This window comes from Erythrolamprus reginae, chromosome 11, assembly GCF_031021105.1.
Source record: "Erythrolamprus reginae isolate rEryReg1 chromosome 11, rEryReg1.hap1, whole genome shotgun sequence".
Lineage (NCBI taxonomy): Eukaryota > Metazoa > Chordata > Lepidosauria > Squamata > Dipsadidae > Erythrolamprus > Erythrolamprus reginae.
In genome coordinates, this window is record NC_091960.1 from 7,191,708 (window position 1) to 7,210,794 (window position 19,087).

Sequence of the window (19,087 nt, forward strand, 5' to 3'; positions counted from 1 at the left end):
AAAGAGTGCAGAGAAGAGCAACAAATATGATTAGGGGACTGGAGGCTAAAATTAGTTTAATTTAATTGGAAAATATATGAAGAATGGTTGCAGGAACTGGGCATGGCTAGTTTAATGAAAAGAAGGACCAGGGGAGACAGGATAGCAATGTTCCAATATCTCAGGGGTTGCCACAAAGAAGAGGGAGTCAACCTATTCTCCAAAGCACCTGAGGGTAGAACAAGAAGCAATGGGTGGAAACTAAACAAGGAGAGAAGTAACGTAGAACTAAGAAGAAATTTCCTGACAGTCAGAATGGTTGATCAATGGAACAGCTTGACTCCAGAAATTGTGAATGCCCCAACACTGGAAGTTTATAAGCAGATGTTTGATAACCATTTGGCTGAAGTAGTGTAGGGTTTCCTGCCTAAGCAGGTGGTTTGATTAGGAGACCTCCAAGGTCCCTTCCAAAGCTGTTGTTATTATTATTATGTCACAGAATTGGTTCTGTCAGTTTCTTCATGGATGCTGCCATCTTGGTGTTCTGCCGGCGTGTTTCAACTGCCCGTAATTACAGGGTAATTAGTCCAGGAAGACACACACCACACGATAAAAGGAAAACCCAAAAGTTTTTATAAACAGAAAAACAGAAACAGCTCCCTTTTTAAATGTCAAAGGGATTTTCTGGTACACACAAGGCACAGGTTAAATGCAATCCAATTGCTCACCCAATAACTGGGAAATTGAGTCCAATTCTAAAGTCCAGAGAGTCCACACACACAATCCTGAACAGCAAAAACCACGATCTTAACGAAACAAGGAATCAGATAAACTGCCATGAGACTAAAACACCAGGCTGCAATTTTATCTGTAGCACTAATTACAGCAGCCCCACCCAACCACAGGTGGCCTCATTTTCTCTTGTAATAATCCTTCAGTTGTTGTCTCCTATACATCACTCTGCGCATGCGTGGATATGTGATTAATTCTTGTTCAGAATCAAGGGATGATACAGATGACTGATCTCCTCCTGGGCTGTCTGCCAAACTCCCCTCTTCCCTGTCACTCATGCTTCCTTGGTCAGAGGAGACAGATTCTACTGGAAGCAAAACAGGCATGTGGACGTTTCCCCCACATCCACCTGCACATTCCTTGGGGCAGGAGCTGGGCCAGAGATAACCACAACACTTGGATTTTGACTGTTTGATTGCTGTGGACGTGACCCTAAATGAACCAGCAGCAAAAGGATGCAGAACTCCCCCCCCCCCGAGTTATATCTTTGATTTTTCCTGCCTAAATGTAAAACTTTGCTTTTCTCCACATTAAAATCCCACCTTACAATTCCTTAGTGATAAAATGAAGACAACAATGATAACAACACTGGGCGCTAGTCAACTCCCTTGTTAGCAATGGAAATTCTGGTCCCAACGTTGTTCATAAGTCAAGTTCTACCTTTACTGACCTTTAACCAAGTGGCACGGGACACAGAGTTCTGTGATGTCCTTTTAGATGTGTGTGTGTGTGTGTGTGTGTGTTTTTTTTTTTTCCTACATAAAATTTTTATTTTCTCCAACATAAAAAACCCCCCAATATATAGTTTCCAACACAAAATCAAGCTTATTATCAAACTTATACAATTTGTTTCCTTTTAATTTTTTAATCATTCAGTCGAGACTCTTATATCTCTTACTTTCACAAAAGGACCTTACAAACATATATTTATTTATTTATTTTTATTTATTTATTGGATTTGTATGCTGCCCCTCTCCGCAGACTCGGGGCGGCTAACAACAGCAATAAAACAGTATATAACAAAATCCAATACTAAAAACAGTTAAAAACCCATTATATAAAAGCCAATATCTTATACTGTATAATAAACCAATATCTTATACAGTGTATTCATAAACCTCTTAAATATAATAAACATCTTAAATATAGCTTTTCTACACCCAATATTAAAATATTACAATAATACATACATTATTCGCTGGTTATCAAATTCACATCTGATTTTGGTCTTATAAATCTATTTATTTATTTATTTATTTTATTCTTTGTCCAATATACAATACATATGAAAGGGAATAGACATTAAGTGATATATAAAAGATAGAAAGTGAAGAAGAAGAGAAGTAGGTGGGAAGGAAAGAATATATATGATAAAATGGAAAGGAAAGACAATTGGACAGGGGACGAAAGGCACATCAGTGCACTTATGTACGCCCCTTACTGGCCTCTTAGGAACCTGGAGAGGTCAATCGAGGAGAGTCTGAGGGAGAAATGTTGGGGGTTGGGGGTTGACACTATTGAGTCAGGTAATGAGTTCCACGCTTCGACGACTCGATTGTTAAAGTCATATTTTTTACAGTCAAGTTTGGAGCGATTAACATTGAGTTTGAAGCTGTTGCATGCTCTTGTGTTGTTGCGGTTGAAGCTGAAGTAGTCATTGACCGGAAGGACATTACAGCGAATGATTTTGTGGGCAATACTTAAATCTTGTTTTAGGCGCCGCAGTTCTAAGCTTTCAAGATCCAGGATAGTTAGTCTGTTTTCGTAGGGCATTCTGTTTCGGGTGGAGGAGTGGAGGGCTCTTCTGGTGAAGTATCTTTGGACGTTTTCGAGAGTGTTGATGTCTGAGATGTGGTGAGGGTTCCAGACAGATGAGCTATATTCGAGGATGGGCCTGGCATAGGTTTTGTAGGCTCTGGTTAGTAGTGTGAGATTGCCAGAGCAGAAGCTACGTAGAATCAGGTTTACAACTCTGGAAGCCTTTTTGGCAATATTGTTGCAGTGGGCTTTAGCACTTAGGTCATTTGAAATTAGTATTCCGAGGTCTTTTACTGAATGTGGATTATTGAAGTAATTGTTCCAAGAGCAATTTTCTTATAATATATAGAAGCTGAGTAAATTACATGTAAGATAAATCTTCGTATTGCAACAAAAAAATCTAGAAAACCATAATCCTACATGTCTAATAAACTAATTAGTCCAATAATAAAGTATATCATATTGTATAATAATGAAATAGATTATATATAAAATAAATTTGTGTATTACAACTAAAAAACTGAGTAAAAAAATTACTGTGTGTTTTTTAACAGTAGCCCAACATGGATCCAGCCGATACGTGACGTTGCAAAGTTCTCTCACTGTGCTAATATTAACTTTGGAAGAAGGGGACATGGGTGTAAGACCACCGATTACACCACACTTGCCCAAAACAAATGAAACCTTCATAATGGAACATCGTGATTCTGGGAAGCCTGATATCACACAGATAACTGATTCTTAATACAAACAAAACTTGTAAATTATTAGTGAGATGATTAAAGAGCCCATGTTGCAATGGAAGATGCATGGAATTTGGAATACTGTGTTCAGTTCCGGAGACCTCACCTACAAAAAGATATTGGTAAAAATTGAACGGATGCAAAGATGGGCTACAAAAATGGTGGAAGGTCTTAAGCATAAAACTTATCAGAAAAGACTTCATGAACTTCAAGGAGGTTGTGAGAGCTCCAACAGTTGAGATTTCCAAAGGGAGATTGGACTGCCATTTGTCCGAAATAGTGTAGGGACTCTATGGGGGAATTGGACTAGACTACAAGCTCCCTTCCAACTCTAATAATAATCTAAACAAAGTTGGAAGGTCTTCTAGTCCAACCACCTGCTGAAGCAGGAGACTTTATACCATAGAAATGGTGGTAGACTTTAAGAGAAACCCTTCCACCCTTCCACCTCTCACAATACTAGACAACACAGTATCAACAGTAGAGACCTTCAAATTTCTAGGTTCTATCATATCTCAAGACCTAAAATGACCTAAAATGGTCACCTAACATCAAAAACATCATCAAAAAAGCACAACAAAGAATGTTCTTTCTGCACCAGCTCAGGAAGCTCAAACTGCCCAAGGAGCTGCTGATACAGTTCTACAGAGGAATCATTGAGTCTGTCATCTGCACCTCTATAACTGTCTGGTTTGGTGCTGCAACCCAACAAGACCGACACAGACTTCAGAGGATAATTAGAACTGCAGAAAAAACAATTGCTTGTTTTAGGATATAAGCAAACCTGTTGCTTATATCCTAAGATTTTTATTAATATTGCTTCTTCATTGCTTATTTGACCCCTGTGACAATCATTAAGTGTTGTACCACATGATTCTTGACAAATGTATATTTTATTTTATGTACGCTGAGAGCATATGCACCAAGACAAATTCCTTGTGTGTCCAATCACACGTGGCCAATAAAAATCTATCTATCTATCTATCTATCTATCTATCTATCTATCTATCTATCTATCTATCTATCTATCTATCTATCTATCTATCTATCTCATATATATTCTCTCCTTATCTCTTATACCATATATATCCTCTCCCTCCCATCTACTTCTCTTCTTTTTACTTTCTGTCTTTATATATATTACTTAATGTCTATTCTCTTCCATATGTATTGTATATTGGACAAAGAATAAATAAAAATAATTAAAAATAAATAAAAATAAATAAATAAAAGCCATCCCACTGATTAATTGTTCTAATTGTTAGGAAAGGTCTGGTTCTCTCCAGCTCATGGAGAGTTTTTTTAATTAATTAATTTATTTTTATTTTATTTTATTTATTTGTCAGTCAAGTATAGGATAGTCGTTTATATAAAATGTCCCATTCTGATGGTTTGAGGGCAGTCCCTGTAACTCGCTAAACATTTAGCCTTGTTAACTCTGATTGTTCTTTTACTCGTAATTTGTAAAATTATAATCTTGTTTTTAACACTGTCTTCAATTTGCTTTTAATATTATTTCACAATGTTGTTTAGGAAAAAACCCAGAGTCGTTTAAGCAAGATGGGCACTGTAGAAATTTGGTAAATGAATAAATAAAGTCAAGATTATCTTTGTCTAGGTCATCGTCTTGCTAATGTTCTCTTGGGCCTCAAACTGTTTGACTAACAGCGATGCTTCTCTGGTTACTGACCTCAACCTGGTTTGTCTTCAGTTGGTTGCTTGATAGTTTGACTTGATGGCTGTTATTGGACTTTGCTTAGAGTGGAGATAAAAAAAGGAAAAAAACCCAATAGCTTGAGCCAATGACAATAAAGAATAGAAGTGTTTTCAAGGCTGTAACCTCAGCATTACAAATTTTCCAGATGGTCACCTAAGTGGAAATAATTTTTGGTCAAACTTTGTGTTTGCTTTTGGATTAGTGGGCTGGCCCTAAATTATGGGGAGGGGTTTCCCATTTTTAAACTTAACGCCTGTTTCAAGTTGCGAGGAGTCTCTGGTTTCAACAGAATCCAGAACTTCACCGAGGTCAACATATCCTATCCAGCTCTGATCTTCAACTTGAAACATGAAATCTCTACAGGTCATCTGTCTTCTTTTCATTTTTGTAGCCAGAGGTAAGGGAATAATGTTGCAGAATGTCCTGAGGGAAATAGGTTCTGAGTCTTCCATTGTCTTGTTTTCAATGTTCTCAATTTCTCCATCTTCAACATTGGGCCATCTTCTCCCTTAGACTCTCCATGATTGACCTCTCCAGGTTCCTAAGAGGCCAGTAAGGGGCGTACATAAGTGCACTGGTGTGCCTTTCGTCCCCTGTCCAATTGTCTTTCCTTTCTTTCACCTACCTTATATATTCTCTTCCTTTCATATATCCTCTCCTCTAAGTTCACCTTCACCCTCTTTTATATTATCACATGTCTATTTTCTTCCTACGCATTTATGTATTGGACAAATGAATAAATAAATAAATAAATATATTTATGTATTCATCTGCAGTTAGGCAAGCAAATGTTGTGCAGGCTTCTATTGGCACTTAAGCAAACCTCAGCTCCTCTTAGTTCTTCCCAATCAGTCTTGAAAAGTTAGAAACTTTGAGAAGCTGAGTTTTATGTAGACATCCTTTTTGGAGTAATACATACCTTCCTACTCTATCACATTCAGTTCAGGTTTAATGCCTAAGAGAGTTTTATCTTTCAACACTTGATGGCAGCTCAATGACTGATAACTACCTACTAATATTTTCCACTTACTTGAATTGTATTGGACATAAATTAGCTTGGAGATTATGTGTACTATTTAACAACCAATCCAATGTACTGTTTAACAACCAACCCAAGCAACCAATGTTGGTTGCAAAAGGAGAATGATAGAAGAACTGTCTGTGCTTGTGAACAGTTCCTCTGGATAAATTGGATGAAGTTTCCACTGGTTACTCTTCCAATTCTCAGTCCAGTATTACTGGAGCCATTGCCTTAGAAAGAACTGAAGGACATCACTTCTGGTTTGATGCTCCGGATTTATTTGTCTATGAGGATTCCCATTTTATTTTATTTATTTATACTTATTTATTTTGTCATACAAATAATAATAATAATAATAATAATAATAATAATAATAATAATAATAATAATTTATTAGATTTGTATGCCGCCCCTCTCCGAAGACTCGGGGCGGCTCACAACATCTATCTCTTCTTTATACTTATATTATGTTAAACATACTACAATTTATTTTATTTATTTATTTATTTATTAGATTTGTATGCCGCCCCTCTCCGAAGACTCGGGGCGGCTAACAGCAATAAAGAAAACAATGTAACAAATCTAATATTAAAAAGTAATCTAAAAAACCCCAATTTAAGAGACCAATCATACAAACAAGCATACCATGTATAAATTCTATAAGCCTAGGGGGAAGGGAAAACATTTCAATTCCCCCATGCCTGATGACAGAGGTGGGTTTCAAGGAGCTTGCGAAAGGCAAGGAGGGTGGGGGCAACTCTGATATCTGGGGGGAGCTGGTTCCAGAGGGTCGGGGCCGCCACAGAGAAGGCTCTTCTCCTGGGTCCCGCCAAATGACATTGTTTAGTCGATGGGACCCGGAGAAGGCCAACTCTGTGGGACCTAACCGGTTGCTGGGATTCGTGCGGCAGAAGGCGGTCCCAGAGATATTCCGGTCCGATGCCATGAAGGCCATAATATTAGTATTGTAGTATGTTTAACATAATATAAGTATAAAGTAGAGATAGAAAAGATAAAAAGACATTTGGACAGGAACGGTAGGCACGAAGGTACACTTATGCATGCCCCTTACAGACCTCTTAGAAAAGGGGAGAGGTCTATTGTAGATAATGTAAGGTTGAAGATTTTGGGAAACAACAGAGTCCGGTAGTGAATTCCAGGCGTTAACCACTCTATTGCTGAAATCGTATTTTCTGCAATCTAGTTTGGACTGATTTACATTTAGATTGTCTCTATTGTGTGCTCTTGTTAAAGGTAAAGTAGTCGCCAAATAGGAGTACATTATGATGTATGATTTTATGAACAACAGTTAAATCAGTTCGGAGGCGGCGTAGCTGTAAATTTTCTAAACATAGTAATTGAAGTCTGGAGGAGTAAGGTAATTTGTTGCGTGAGGAGGAGTGGAGGACTCTTCTTGTTGTGAAGTATTTCTGGACTCCTTCAATGGTATTAATGTCAGTTATGCAGTGTGGATTCCATACAGGTGAGCTGTATTCAAGAATTGGTCTGACAAATGTTTTGTATGTTCTAGTCAGTCGATCGGTGTTTCTAGAGAAGAAGCTGCGTAGAATTAAGTTTGTGACTCTTAGTGCTTTTTTGGCAATGCTGTTGGATGCTCAGTCATCCAAAATAACAAAACACCCCGGGAAAGGCATAAGATAAAAAGAATTAATCGGGCACGCTCTTTTCTTCCTTTTCTTCTTTTCAGGAAGCTGTGTCTCATGTGACGTTTGTCACAATGTGGGAAAAGATTGCGATGGTTACTTAACGGAGTGTGACTCTCCAGAAGACCAATGTGGCAAGGTGTTGCTGGAGATTTCATCAGGTAAGGCCACAATGACCACTGCCCTTTTTTCCTTCCAATAAAAGGAAGAACTATTTTAAGGTCTCTTTTCCCGACTGAATAACTTTCTTTCTCTCTCTTTTTTTTTTAAAAAAAATACTTTTTATTAAATTATTTACATTTAAAAAGAGAACAGTACAGAAAGAATAAAAAACAGAGAATAAAGAAACACATCAGGATAAAACACTAACAAACAAACAAACAACTATGCAATATAACCTCAAGAGTTATTTTACAGCAATTAATATTTAGAAACATAGAAGACTGACGGCAGAAAAAGACCTCAAGATCCATCTAGTCTGCCCTTATACTATTTTTTGTACTTTATCTAAGGATGGATCTATGTTTATCCCAGCATGTTTAAATTCAGTTACTGTGGATTTACCAACCATGTCTGCTGGAAGTTTGTTCCAAGGATCTACTACTCTTTCAGTAAAATAATATTTTTTTCATGTTGCTTTCGATCTTTGCCCCCAATAACTTCAGATTGTGTCCCCTTGTTCTTGTGTTCACTTTCCTATTAAAAACACTTCCCTCCTGAACCTTATTTAACCTTTTGACATATTTAAATGTTTCGATCATGTCCCCCCTTTTCCTTCTGTCCTCCAGACTCTACAGATGGAGTTCATTAAGTCTTTCCTGATACGTTTTATGCTTAAGACCTTCCACCATTCTTGTAGCCCGTCTTTGGACCCGTTCAATTTTGTCAATATCTTTTTGTAGGTGAGGTCTCCAGAGCTGAACACAATATTACTCCAAATGTGGTCTCACCAGCGCTCTATATAGCGGGATCACAATCTCCCTCTTCCTGCTTGTTATACCTCTAGCTATGCAGCCAAGCATCCTACTTGCTCTTCCTACCACCCGACCTCACTGCTCACCCATTTTGAGACTGTCAGAAATCACTACCCCTAAATCCTTCTCTTCTGAAGTTTTTGCTAACACAGAACTGCCAATACAATACTCAGATTGAGGATTCCTTTTCCCCAAATTTATTTATTTATTTGACTTATTCGACTTCTATGCCGTCCAATTCCGAAGAACTCAGGTCAGCTTACAACAACAGTATGAATACAATAAATAGATACAAAACAGTAAAAGAAGTCGAACATTATCTAAGGCTAAAACATTAACAAACTAAAACCCCTTAAAAAAAAGTTATTATAAGAAATGGCAGTCACGCTCATATACATACACACCATTCATACAATTGGCCATCGAAGATGTAAATTTATGGCCTCCAGGCAAAGCCAGGTCTTCTTGGCCTTGCGGAAGGCCAGCAGGGTGGGAGCAATACGGATATCGGGGGGGAAGTTGGTTCCATAGAGCCGGGGCAGCCACAGAGAAGGCTCCCCCCCACGGTCCAGCCAACCTGGGGCCCGACTCTCTGAGCTCTTATTGGTCTCTGGGAGGTATACGGCAGGAGTCGGTCTTGTAAGTAGTCTGGCCCTGAGCCATGTAGGGCTTTATAGGTAATAACCATCACCTTGAATTGTGCCCGGAGTCTAATAGGAAGCCAGCGCAACTCACGGAGCAAAGATGTTATATGGATGAACTGAGTTACACCCATAACAGCTCTCGCGGCTGCATTCTGGACTATTTGCAGTCTCCGAACACTATGAAAACAGTCATAAATGTGAACCACAGTCAAGTGTTCGAATGTAAATCACATGGACCGTGTGGAAGCTGGGATGGTCATAAATGGTCCACTTTGTAACTTTGTACGGTCACTAAGTGGACTGCTACATTATTATTATTATTTATTATTTATTGGATTTGTATGCCATCCCTCTCTGCAGACTCGGGGCAGCTAACAACAATGATAAAAACAGCATGTGAAAATCCAATTAATAAAACAACTAAAAACCCCTATTGTAAAACCAAACATACACATAAACATACCATGCATAACTTGTAATGGCCTGGGGGGAAGGAATATCTTAACTCCCCCATGCCTGGCAGCATAAGTGAGTCTTGAGTAGTTTATGAAAGACAGGGAGGGTGGGGGCAGTTGTAATCTCTGGGGGGAGTTGGTTCCAGAGGGCTAGGGCTGCCACAGAGAAGGCTCTTCCCCTGGGACCCACAAAACGACATTGTTTAGTCGACGGGACCTGGAGAAGACCAACTCTGTGGGACCTTATCGGTCGCTGGGATTCGTGCGGTAGAAGGCGGTTCCGGATGTATTCTGGCCCAATGCCATGTAGGGCTTTAAAAGTCATTACCAACACTTTGAATTGTGACCGGAAACTGATCGGCAGCCAATGCAAGCCACTGAGTGTTGTAGAAATGTGGGCGAAACTTGGAAGCCCCACAACAGCTCTCGCAGCTGCGTTCTGCACGATCTGAAGTTTCCGAACACTTTTCAAACGTATAAGTTGAGGACTGCTTGTAATGACAGGCGTCAGCTGGAGAACAGCAGGAAGCGACAAGGAACACAATATACACAAGGCCTTCTCCACACAGGTCATCCCGGATATTCCAGCACTGCCCCTCCCTAAAGCTTTTATCGCCTATAACAGCCTTGGATGGGAGGTTTCCAAAACTCCACAAATCCAACCAGCTAACTTCTTTCTCCTTCTCTTTCCTCCTATGCGCAGCGCCACTTGCCGTCCGAACCGTGCATAAGAACTGTTTCTCCTCCAGCCTCTGCAAACTTGGGCAATTCGATGTAAATATTGGACACGAGTCCTATTTGAGAGCCAGAATCCATTGTTGTGAGGAAGAAAGGTGTGAAGGCCACCCACTTGCTGGTATGTTTGCTCAGAAGGGGGGGGCACAGTGGGGGTAGTAAATTTATGCCCTATTAATTGAATACTTAATTTTTTTATTGTCCTTCCTTCTCTTGTATCTTAGTATGATCCTCAATTACGTTTAAAATAGGAAATAATTAAATAGTATGTTTTTACCCACTTTTCTTAAGACGCTTTTAAAAGCAGTTCTTTGCTCTCTTCTAATTTCCCACTTCCCAAGCCCGATAATGAGATTAAAAAGGATAAAAGGAAATGAAACTCATCACCAGCAACTCAACTTGATCTGAAAACTGAGCCGGTAGCAGGGTTTCTTCATTGATTGGTCTCCATTATGGTGTGATATATTGCATTTCTGTTCACAAAAGAGTAATGGCTAGATAGGCACATTTTTTTAAAAGTACAGATTAGTGTCTTCTAATTGTTTGGATTTGTCTACGGGTTGCTTCTGAGAGTGCTATGAAGTAGGCTACCTTCATGAATACTTACATAGAAGTATTCTATTTTATCATTATCTAGAACTGAACTTTTATATCAATGAAAGAAAATTGAGCTACTTGCATAATCTGTTATCATGCTGTGAATTCAGTACAAAACCTTAAAATGTTACTGGGCTCCACAACAAATGTCCTTTTTGTGGCTATTCAAATAATGGGACTTAATCAACTGAAAAAGAGTCCAAGTGCCTATTTGAAAACTTATCTTTTATTTATTTATTTAATTTATTTATTAGATTTGTATGCCGCCCCTCTCCGTAGACTCAAGGCGGCTAACAACAATAATCAAAGCAACATATAACAAATCTAATATTTCAAACAGTTAAAAAAAACCCTTATTAAAAAACCAAATATACACACAAACATACCATGCATAAATTGTGTAGGCCTGGGGGGAAGGAATATCTCAATTCCCCCATGCCTGACGACAGAGGTGGGTTTTAAGAAGCTTACGAAAGGCAAGGAGGGTGGGGGCAATTCTGATCTCTGCGGGGAGCTGGTTCCAGAGGGTTGGGGCCACCACAGAGAAGGCTCTTTCCCTGGGTCCTGCCAGACGACATTGTTTAGCTGACGGGACCCAGAGAAGGCCAACTCTGTGGGACCTAACTGGTCACTGGGATTCGTGTGGCAGAAGATGGTCCCGGAGTTCGTAAGCCACTCCCACCCAGTCACATGACCTTTAAGCCACTCCCGGACACATGATTGTCAAGCCACTCTCATCTGGTCACATGGCTGGCAAGCCACTCCTACCCGATCACATGACCATCAAGCCACACCCACAAAATAACCCAGGTCCAGAGTGGCAGTAAAAATTTTGGCAGCCCATCATTGCATCCAACACTCTCCCTATTTCAGAGGATGTTAAGCAGTTTTTACGTGTAACCAGATTTTTTTCCTGCCCTAACAAAGTTCCTCCCTCACCATCTAACAATACAAACTGATTTAGTCCTTGCTGATAATCTTTTAAAGATATTTCTAAAAAAAAATCAAATTTGCCTGTCTATTGCAGAGGTGGGTTTCTACCGGTTCATACTGGTTCTATAGAACTGTTAATAACTACTCAGAAGCAAAAAAAATCACTGAACTCTCATGCACCAGTTTATAGTTTACGAAGCATTGTAAATGCATGCAATTTTTGAAAAAAGGAGACAATAAAAACCTACAAAATTCTTTTTTAAAAAAATATATTTTATTGGTTTTGCACATAAGGTTACATAAAACAAACATAAAACAGTGCACAGTGCATGTGCCGATCCCCCGACTGACAATAACCATCACCACCACCACCAATTGTGGGGGTTTCAAATATTTACTAGATTATGTTCTTTTTTTTCTTCTCCTAAGCTCTAATTTGCATTTGTTTACTATTCAAAGAGTGGTTGGAGTTTATTTTTCACATTTCCGTCACAAATTCTACTCAACATATAATCTTTCACCTTATTCCATCGTACTATCAGCTTCTCCAATTTATTTTCATCCAACTTGTTTAATCTTATTTCCATGATTTCGAAATGAATGTGATCCACCATGTACCAGTACCAGTTCTGTAATGTCCATTTTATAGACTCTTTCCAACCCAATACCACTACCGCTTGAGCGCTTTCCAATGCTGCAGTTTTTATTTCTTTAAAAATCTCTTAGTTCTCTTTGTTTAATTAATATCGCTATTTCTTTTGTGATTATCCAATTAATGTTTAGCATTTTATTTATTTCATTCTGCACTGCCTTCCAAAATTTCTGAACTTCAACACACTCCCAGAACATATGCATGAAAATTCCTTTCCTTTGGCAACCATGCCAACAATTATCTTTCCCTTTCCCCTGGAAGTGTGCAAGTTGTGCTGGTGCATAATACCATTTAGAATAGAATAGAATTTTTATTGGCCAAGTATGATTGGACACACAAGGAATATGCTCTCAATGTACATAAAATAAAATATACATTTTCAAGAATCATGTGGTACAACACTTAATGATTGTCATAGGGGTCAAATAAGCAATGAAGAAGCAATATTAATAAAAAATCTTAGGATATAAGCAACAAGTTACAGTCCTACAGTCAACATGGGAGGAAATGGGTGAAAGGAATGATGAGAAAAACTAGTAGAATAGAAGTGCAGATTTAGTAGAAAGTCTGACAGTGTTGAGGGAATTATTTGTTTAGTAGAGTGATGGCGTTCGGAAAAAAACTGTTCTTGTGTCTAGTTGTCTTGGTGTGCAGTGCTCTGTAGCGACGTTTTGAGGGTAGGAGTTGAAACAATTTGTGTCCAGGATGTGAGGGGTCAGTAAATATTTTCCCCACCCTCTTTTTGACTCGTGCAGTATACAGGTCCTCAATGGAAAGCAGGTTGGCAGCAATTGTTTTTTCTGCAGTTCTGATTATCCTCTGAAGTCTGTGTCGATCCTGTTGGGTTGCAGCACCAAACCAGACAGTTATAGAGGTGCAGATGACAGACTCAATGATTCCTCTGTAGAACTGTATCAGCAGCTCCTTGGGCAGTTTGAGCTTCCTGAACTGGCGCAGAAAGAACATTCTTTGTTGTGCTTTTTTGATGATGTTTTTGATGTTAGGTGACCATTTTAGGTCTTGAGATATGATAGAACCTAGAAATTTGAAGATCTCCACTGTTGATACTGTGTTGTCTAGTATTGTGAGAGGTGGAAGGGTGGAAGGGTTTCTCTTAAAGTCTACCACTATTTCTACGGTTTTGAGTGTGTTCAGTTCTAGATTGTTCTGGTCACACCACAAGGATAGTTGTTCATCTTCCCCTCTGTATGCGGATTCATCATTGTCTCGAATGAGTCCGATCACTGTTTATGTAAAAAATGCATTAAAAAAACCTACAAAATTCATAGACATGGATTATCTTTTTTGCTAATCTTTCACTTCTTTTTTAAATTTTTTATTTTACAGGACTGCCCCTTGCCCATCCAAATGGATATTACTGTCCTGGGGTTTTTGGTCTATTCTCAGTGGACAGCAGTGAACATGAAGCTATTTGCAAAGGAACCGAGACCAAATGCATTAACATTGTGGGATACAGAAAAGAAAGATGTAATTCTTTTATATGTCTATTTTACTGTTTGCTGCAGCCGTCAGGCAAGGGGTGATGCCATCCATGTGTGTGTGTGTGTGGGGGGGTTTCATAGAAATCCCCCTCCCCAAAAGAGCCCAGTTAATTTTGCAATCCTTGGTAGCAAGAAAAATAATAGTGCAAAGATAATTTTCTAAGGTACAAAGAGAATAGTTGCCAGGTCCAAAGGAATGATGGGCTCCTATCATAGTTCCCTCTAAGCTGAGCAGTGAGCAATCGCTCACTAAAAAATCATCATCAACTCAGAGTTTTCCAAACCTGCCCAGAAGCCCAGAGGGAAAGAGTGAGAGGGAAGGAGAGAGAGAGGAAGAGAGGAAGAGAGAGAAACAGATAGAAAAAAGAGAGGAAGGAAAAGAGAAAGAAAATCAAAATCTAGTTTGAAACTAGCTCAACTATTTCAGTGGCATTTTGATATTGATAGAGTTGCCCTATTATGAGCTCACTGTTATAGACACACAGTACAGTATTTTATTTTGAAATTCTCTGAGGCAAAACAGGGTGGTTTTTTTTAAATTTGTTTGTTTGTCCGTCCGTCCGTCCGTCCGTCCGTCCGTCCGTCCGTCCGTCCGTCCATTTATTTATTTATTTATTTATTTATTTATTTATTTATTTATTTATTTATTTATTTATTTATTTATTTATTTATTTATTTATTTATTTATTTATTTATTATTTCTGTGCCGCTCAGACACTATACTTTTTCCGCCCCCCCCCAAAAAAAAATTAGAGGGAACACTGGCTCCTATGGGTACAGTCAGGTACACAGAGCTGTAGGAAAATTTGGGTCAGGTATGCAGAGCCGGTAGAAAAAAAATGAATTATTTCTTTTTTTCCCTTCTGGGCTCTGGGTATGTTTTTCCTATTGCAGTAAATGAGGTTGAATGTGTATAATTTTAGAAGAGCGCTCTCTCTCTCTCTCTCTCTCTCTCTCTCTCTCTCTCTCTCTCTCTCTCTCTCTGTGTATACACACACAGTTTATATAGTACATAATGTATATTTTTGTGTGCCTGTGTGTAACAAGTATGTACACATATGGCATATACATAGAATTAAATAGTATATTTTGGATGTTCAATAATAGTAAATAGAAAGGAAAATTGCATCTCTTTGAGGTGAAGAGAGGCCAGGCACCCTAACCCTAACTTTTGACTTGAGTGACGTCAAGTTGGCCACCTTTAAGCCAGTCACATGACCTTTAAGCCACCCCTGGTCACATGATCATCAAGCCACTCCCACCTGGTTACATGGCCAGAAAGCCACACCCACAAAATAACCCATGCCCATTTTTACGTGGTCGTAAAAATTTTTACAGCCCGTCACTGGTCCAAAGTCTAAAAATTCCATTACAGTGTGTTATCTATTTGTGTTAAGATTTTTACAAGGTGTGTATTCACATGACACCTTTAATGCAGTTACTGGGCAGGGTAACTAAGGGAAGGATGTTGACATAACTCCCTAAGCCACAGGTTTCCAAACTTGGCAACGTTTAAGACTTCAAGTGGACTTCGACTCCCAGAATTCCTCAGACGCCAGTCCCAAGCCAATATTTCTTAAGCTTCAGTCTTAAGCCTTCGGAAAGGAGCGGCATACAAATCTAATAAATTATTATTATTATTACTATTATTCACTGCTTGAACTCCTAGAATGGTTGGCTGAGGAATTCTGTGTCTTGAAGTCCATACGTTGTCACGTTATCAAGATTGAGAACCAACCTAGAAATAAGGAGAGATTTCTTGACGGTGAAAACAATCAATTAGTGGAATTCATTGTTTTCAATGCTTCACTCTAGTTTTTAAAGAAGAGATTGGACCACCATTATGTATGAAATTATATAGGACAGGGATGGCAAAACATCTTTTGCTCTGGTGCCAAAAGTATGCATGCAACAGTACACACACACGGGTGCCAACACCCATAAGGCAATGTCCTCCCTCATGTGCAGCCCCCTTGTACTGCCCCCTATATACTCTCAGGCCTCATTGAAGCCTCTGGACTTCCAGTAGGCCCGCTGGGTCTGTTTTTCACCATCCACGGGTTCAGGAGGCTTTCCTGATGCCTGGGGAGGGTGAAAAGGGCCTCCTCCCCAGAATATTGAAAATCAGCTGGCCAGTGTGCACATGTAAACATTGGGCAATGCCTCCCGTGCCCTCAGATATGGCTCCATGTACCACCTGTGGCACATGTGCCATACGTTTGTCATCACAGGTATAGGATCTCCTACTTGAGCATGGGGTTGGGCTAGGCAGGGAGTCTTTGCTCACGGTCACTCATGGCCTCATCACCTCGAGGTTTGACTACTGCAATGCTTTCTACATGGGGCTACCTTTGAAAAGTGTTCGGAAACTTCAGATCATGCAAAATGCAGCCGCGCGAGCGGTTATGGGCCCTCCAAAGCATGCCCTTATTTCATCATCACTCCACGGACTGCATTGGATGCCGATTGGCTTCCAGACACAATTCAAAGTGTTGGTTACGACCTATAAAGCCCTACATGGCATGGGACCAGATTATACTCCGAAACCGCCTTCTACTGCACGAATCCCAGCATCCGGTGAGGTCCCTCAGAGTTGGTGTCCTCAGGGTCCCATCAACCAAACAATGTCAGCTGTCAGAGCCTAGGGGAAGAGCCTTCTCTGTGGGGGGCCCAGCCCCCTGGAATCAGCTCCCCCCGGAGATTTGCACTGCCCGCACACCCTTTGCCTTCAGAAAGAGTTTAAAAACTCATCTTTGTCATTAGATCTTCCCCCTGACCAACGAATGTTTTTAGCATAATTTATTGGGTGAATGTTAGTGAATGTTTTTAAAAATATTTTAAATGTTATAAATGTTTTTGAAATATTTTAATTGGATTAATTGGATTAATTGTATTGTTATGTCTACTATGTATGCTGTGAGGGGTGGCATACAAATCCAATTAAATAAATTAAATGGATGAATGAATGAATGAATGAATGAATGAATGCATGAATGAATGAATGAATGAATGAATGAATGAATGAATGCATGCATGAATGCATGCATGCATGCATGCATGAATGAATGAATGAATGAATGAATGAATGAATGAATGACCTCCAAGGTCCTTTCCAACTCTGTTATTCTGTTTTTCTGACTTGTCTCTTGTTGGGTTATTTCTGCAGTTCCTACAGACATCGCTTATAATATCAAAGGGTGCGTTTCTTCCTGTCCAGAACTGAGCTTGAGCAATAGAACGCACGAAGAACGTAGAAACGACGTGACAAAAGTTGAATGTACCGAGGCCGTCAAAATTACACCTTCTGTACAATAGTGTCAACCTTTTGGAATCTGAAGATCAACCGTGTCAACCAATGGGAACCATTGGAAGAGCTCTGAATGGAAAACTTATATTTTTAAACTTCTGATTCCTCTTGCTAACTAATTTGTGGAAATTAAAAATAAAATAAAAGAAGCCAAGGGGCTGGGTTGGATTGCCTATTTGTCTTTATTTTGTTTTAATTTTAGCTTTGGTTTTCTTCCCAGAGAAAATGGGCTGGGTTGGAATGGTTACGAAAGCTTATGAAAACACATTAATTTCAATTATTTTATTTATTTGATGGATTTATAGCCTCCTTATCTGTAGACCAGTGTTTTCCAACCTTGGCAACTTGAAGGTATATAGATTTTAATTCCTGGAATCCTGTTAAAATTGTTTCTCAAACTTGGCTAGTTGAAGCTAGATGAACTTCAGTTCCCAGAATTACAAAGCCAGCATGGGGAAAAAGAGAAAAAATGAAATATCAAAAAACCTTGCCATTACCCACATCAACATAGGGCATTTATTGATTGGCAACCTCATTCATGGCCAACTGGTGGGAATGGCGGGACATGTAGTCAACAACATTGAGGGTTTATCTAGGATAATTATTGTTTTGGCCATCAGGGTGAAAGGTGGGTGACGTCTAGGATGATGGAGTATCTACAATATCTAACTTGAGGTCAGGTTAGGAAGGGAGGAGAAAATACAAGCGAAAGAATGGTACAGCTATCCATGTCACACCACTCAATGAAGAACTTGGTCTCAAGTATGAACAGTAAGACTCACATGTGTAGATTTCAATCTAGCTACTTTATTGTTCTATGTCTATTGTACAGGAATCTTCCCAGACTGGCAGATTTACTTGAGAAAGACTAGGTAAGGCTCAAAAATAGTCAAATGGCAGGGACACCTTGCCCTCTTGTGTTTATGTAATGCAGAGGTCTTCAAACTTGGCAACTTTAAGGTTTGTGGACTTCAGCTGGCTGGAGAATTCTGGGAGTTGAAGTCCACAAGTTTTAAAGTTTTAAAGTTGCCACGTTTGGGAACCACTGATGTAATGAGTCCAGGCTAATTCCTCATTTGATCCTTCCTCTCATTTGGGATAGCTGCTCCCCAATACCTGGTTAGCAATGTCTGGAGGAAACCAATAACTTTTACACAATAAAGGACACCCATCAACTTGGTCACTACACATGTATTGCTCACACTTCCAGCAGTGATGAAACAGTTCCCAAAGACCCAGAGAAGATGTTGATTTCCCCCCAAAAATTTATTCAATGCATTTATACAGCCTATATGACCTAAGGCACGCATAACATTAAAATAAGTGAAATGTACTTAAAGATTTTTTAAAAATAAACCACAGAATACAACAAACTCCCCCATAAATCATAAACACGGCCATCTACCTAACCAGGAAACAGGTTCCTCTGGGGTCCCCATTCTTTAGCATAAAACCATGGCCGCCATTTTCTGAGGACAGACCAACCCAGTATCTATTTAAATTCTGAGCTTGTATTTCTCAATCTCAGCCATTTTAAAACGGATGGACTTCAACTCCCAGAATTCCTCAGCCAGCCCTGTTGTTTGGGGAATTCTGGATGTTGGAGTCTGCCTA

The 19,087-nt window shown here is 39.3% G+C and overlaps 1 protein-coding gene across 1 annotated transcript; it reads left to right on the top strand.

Moving 5' to 3' along the window:
- The first annotated feature begins 5,126 nt into the window (after positions 1–5,126).
- Positions 5,127–17,646, top strand: LOC139174365 (phospholipase A2 inhibitor gamma subunit A-like). The gene is made up of 5 exons (XM_070764676.1): positions 5,127–5,386; positions 7,719–7,835; positions 10,451–10,603; positions 14,012–14,152; positions 17,333–17,646. The coding sequence occupies exons 1-5, from the start codon at positions 5,338–5,340 to the stop codon at positions 17,479–17,481; spliced, it is 609 nt and encodes a 202-aa protein (XP_070620777.1). The 5' UTR covers positions 5,127–5,337; the 3' UTR covers positions 17,482–17,646.
- Positions 17,647–19,087: the final 1,441 nt, after the last annotated feature.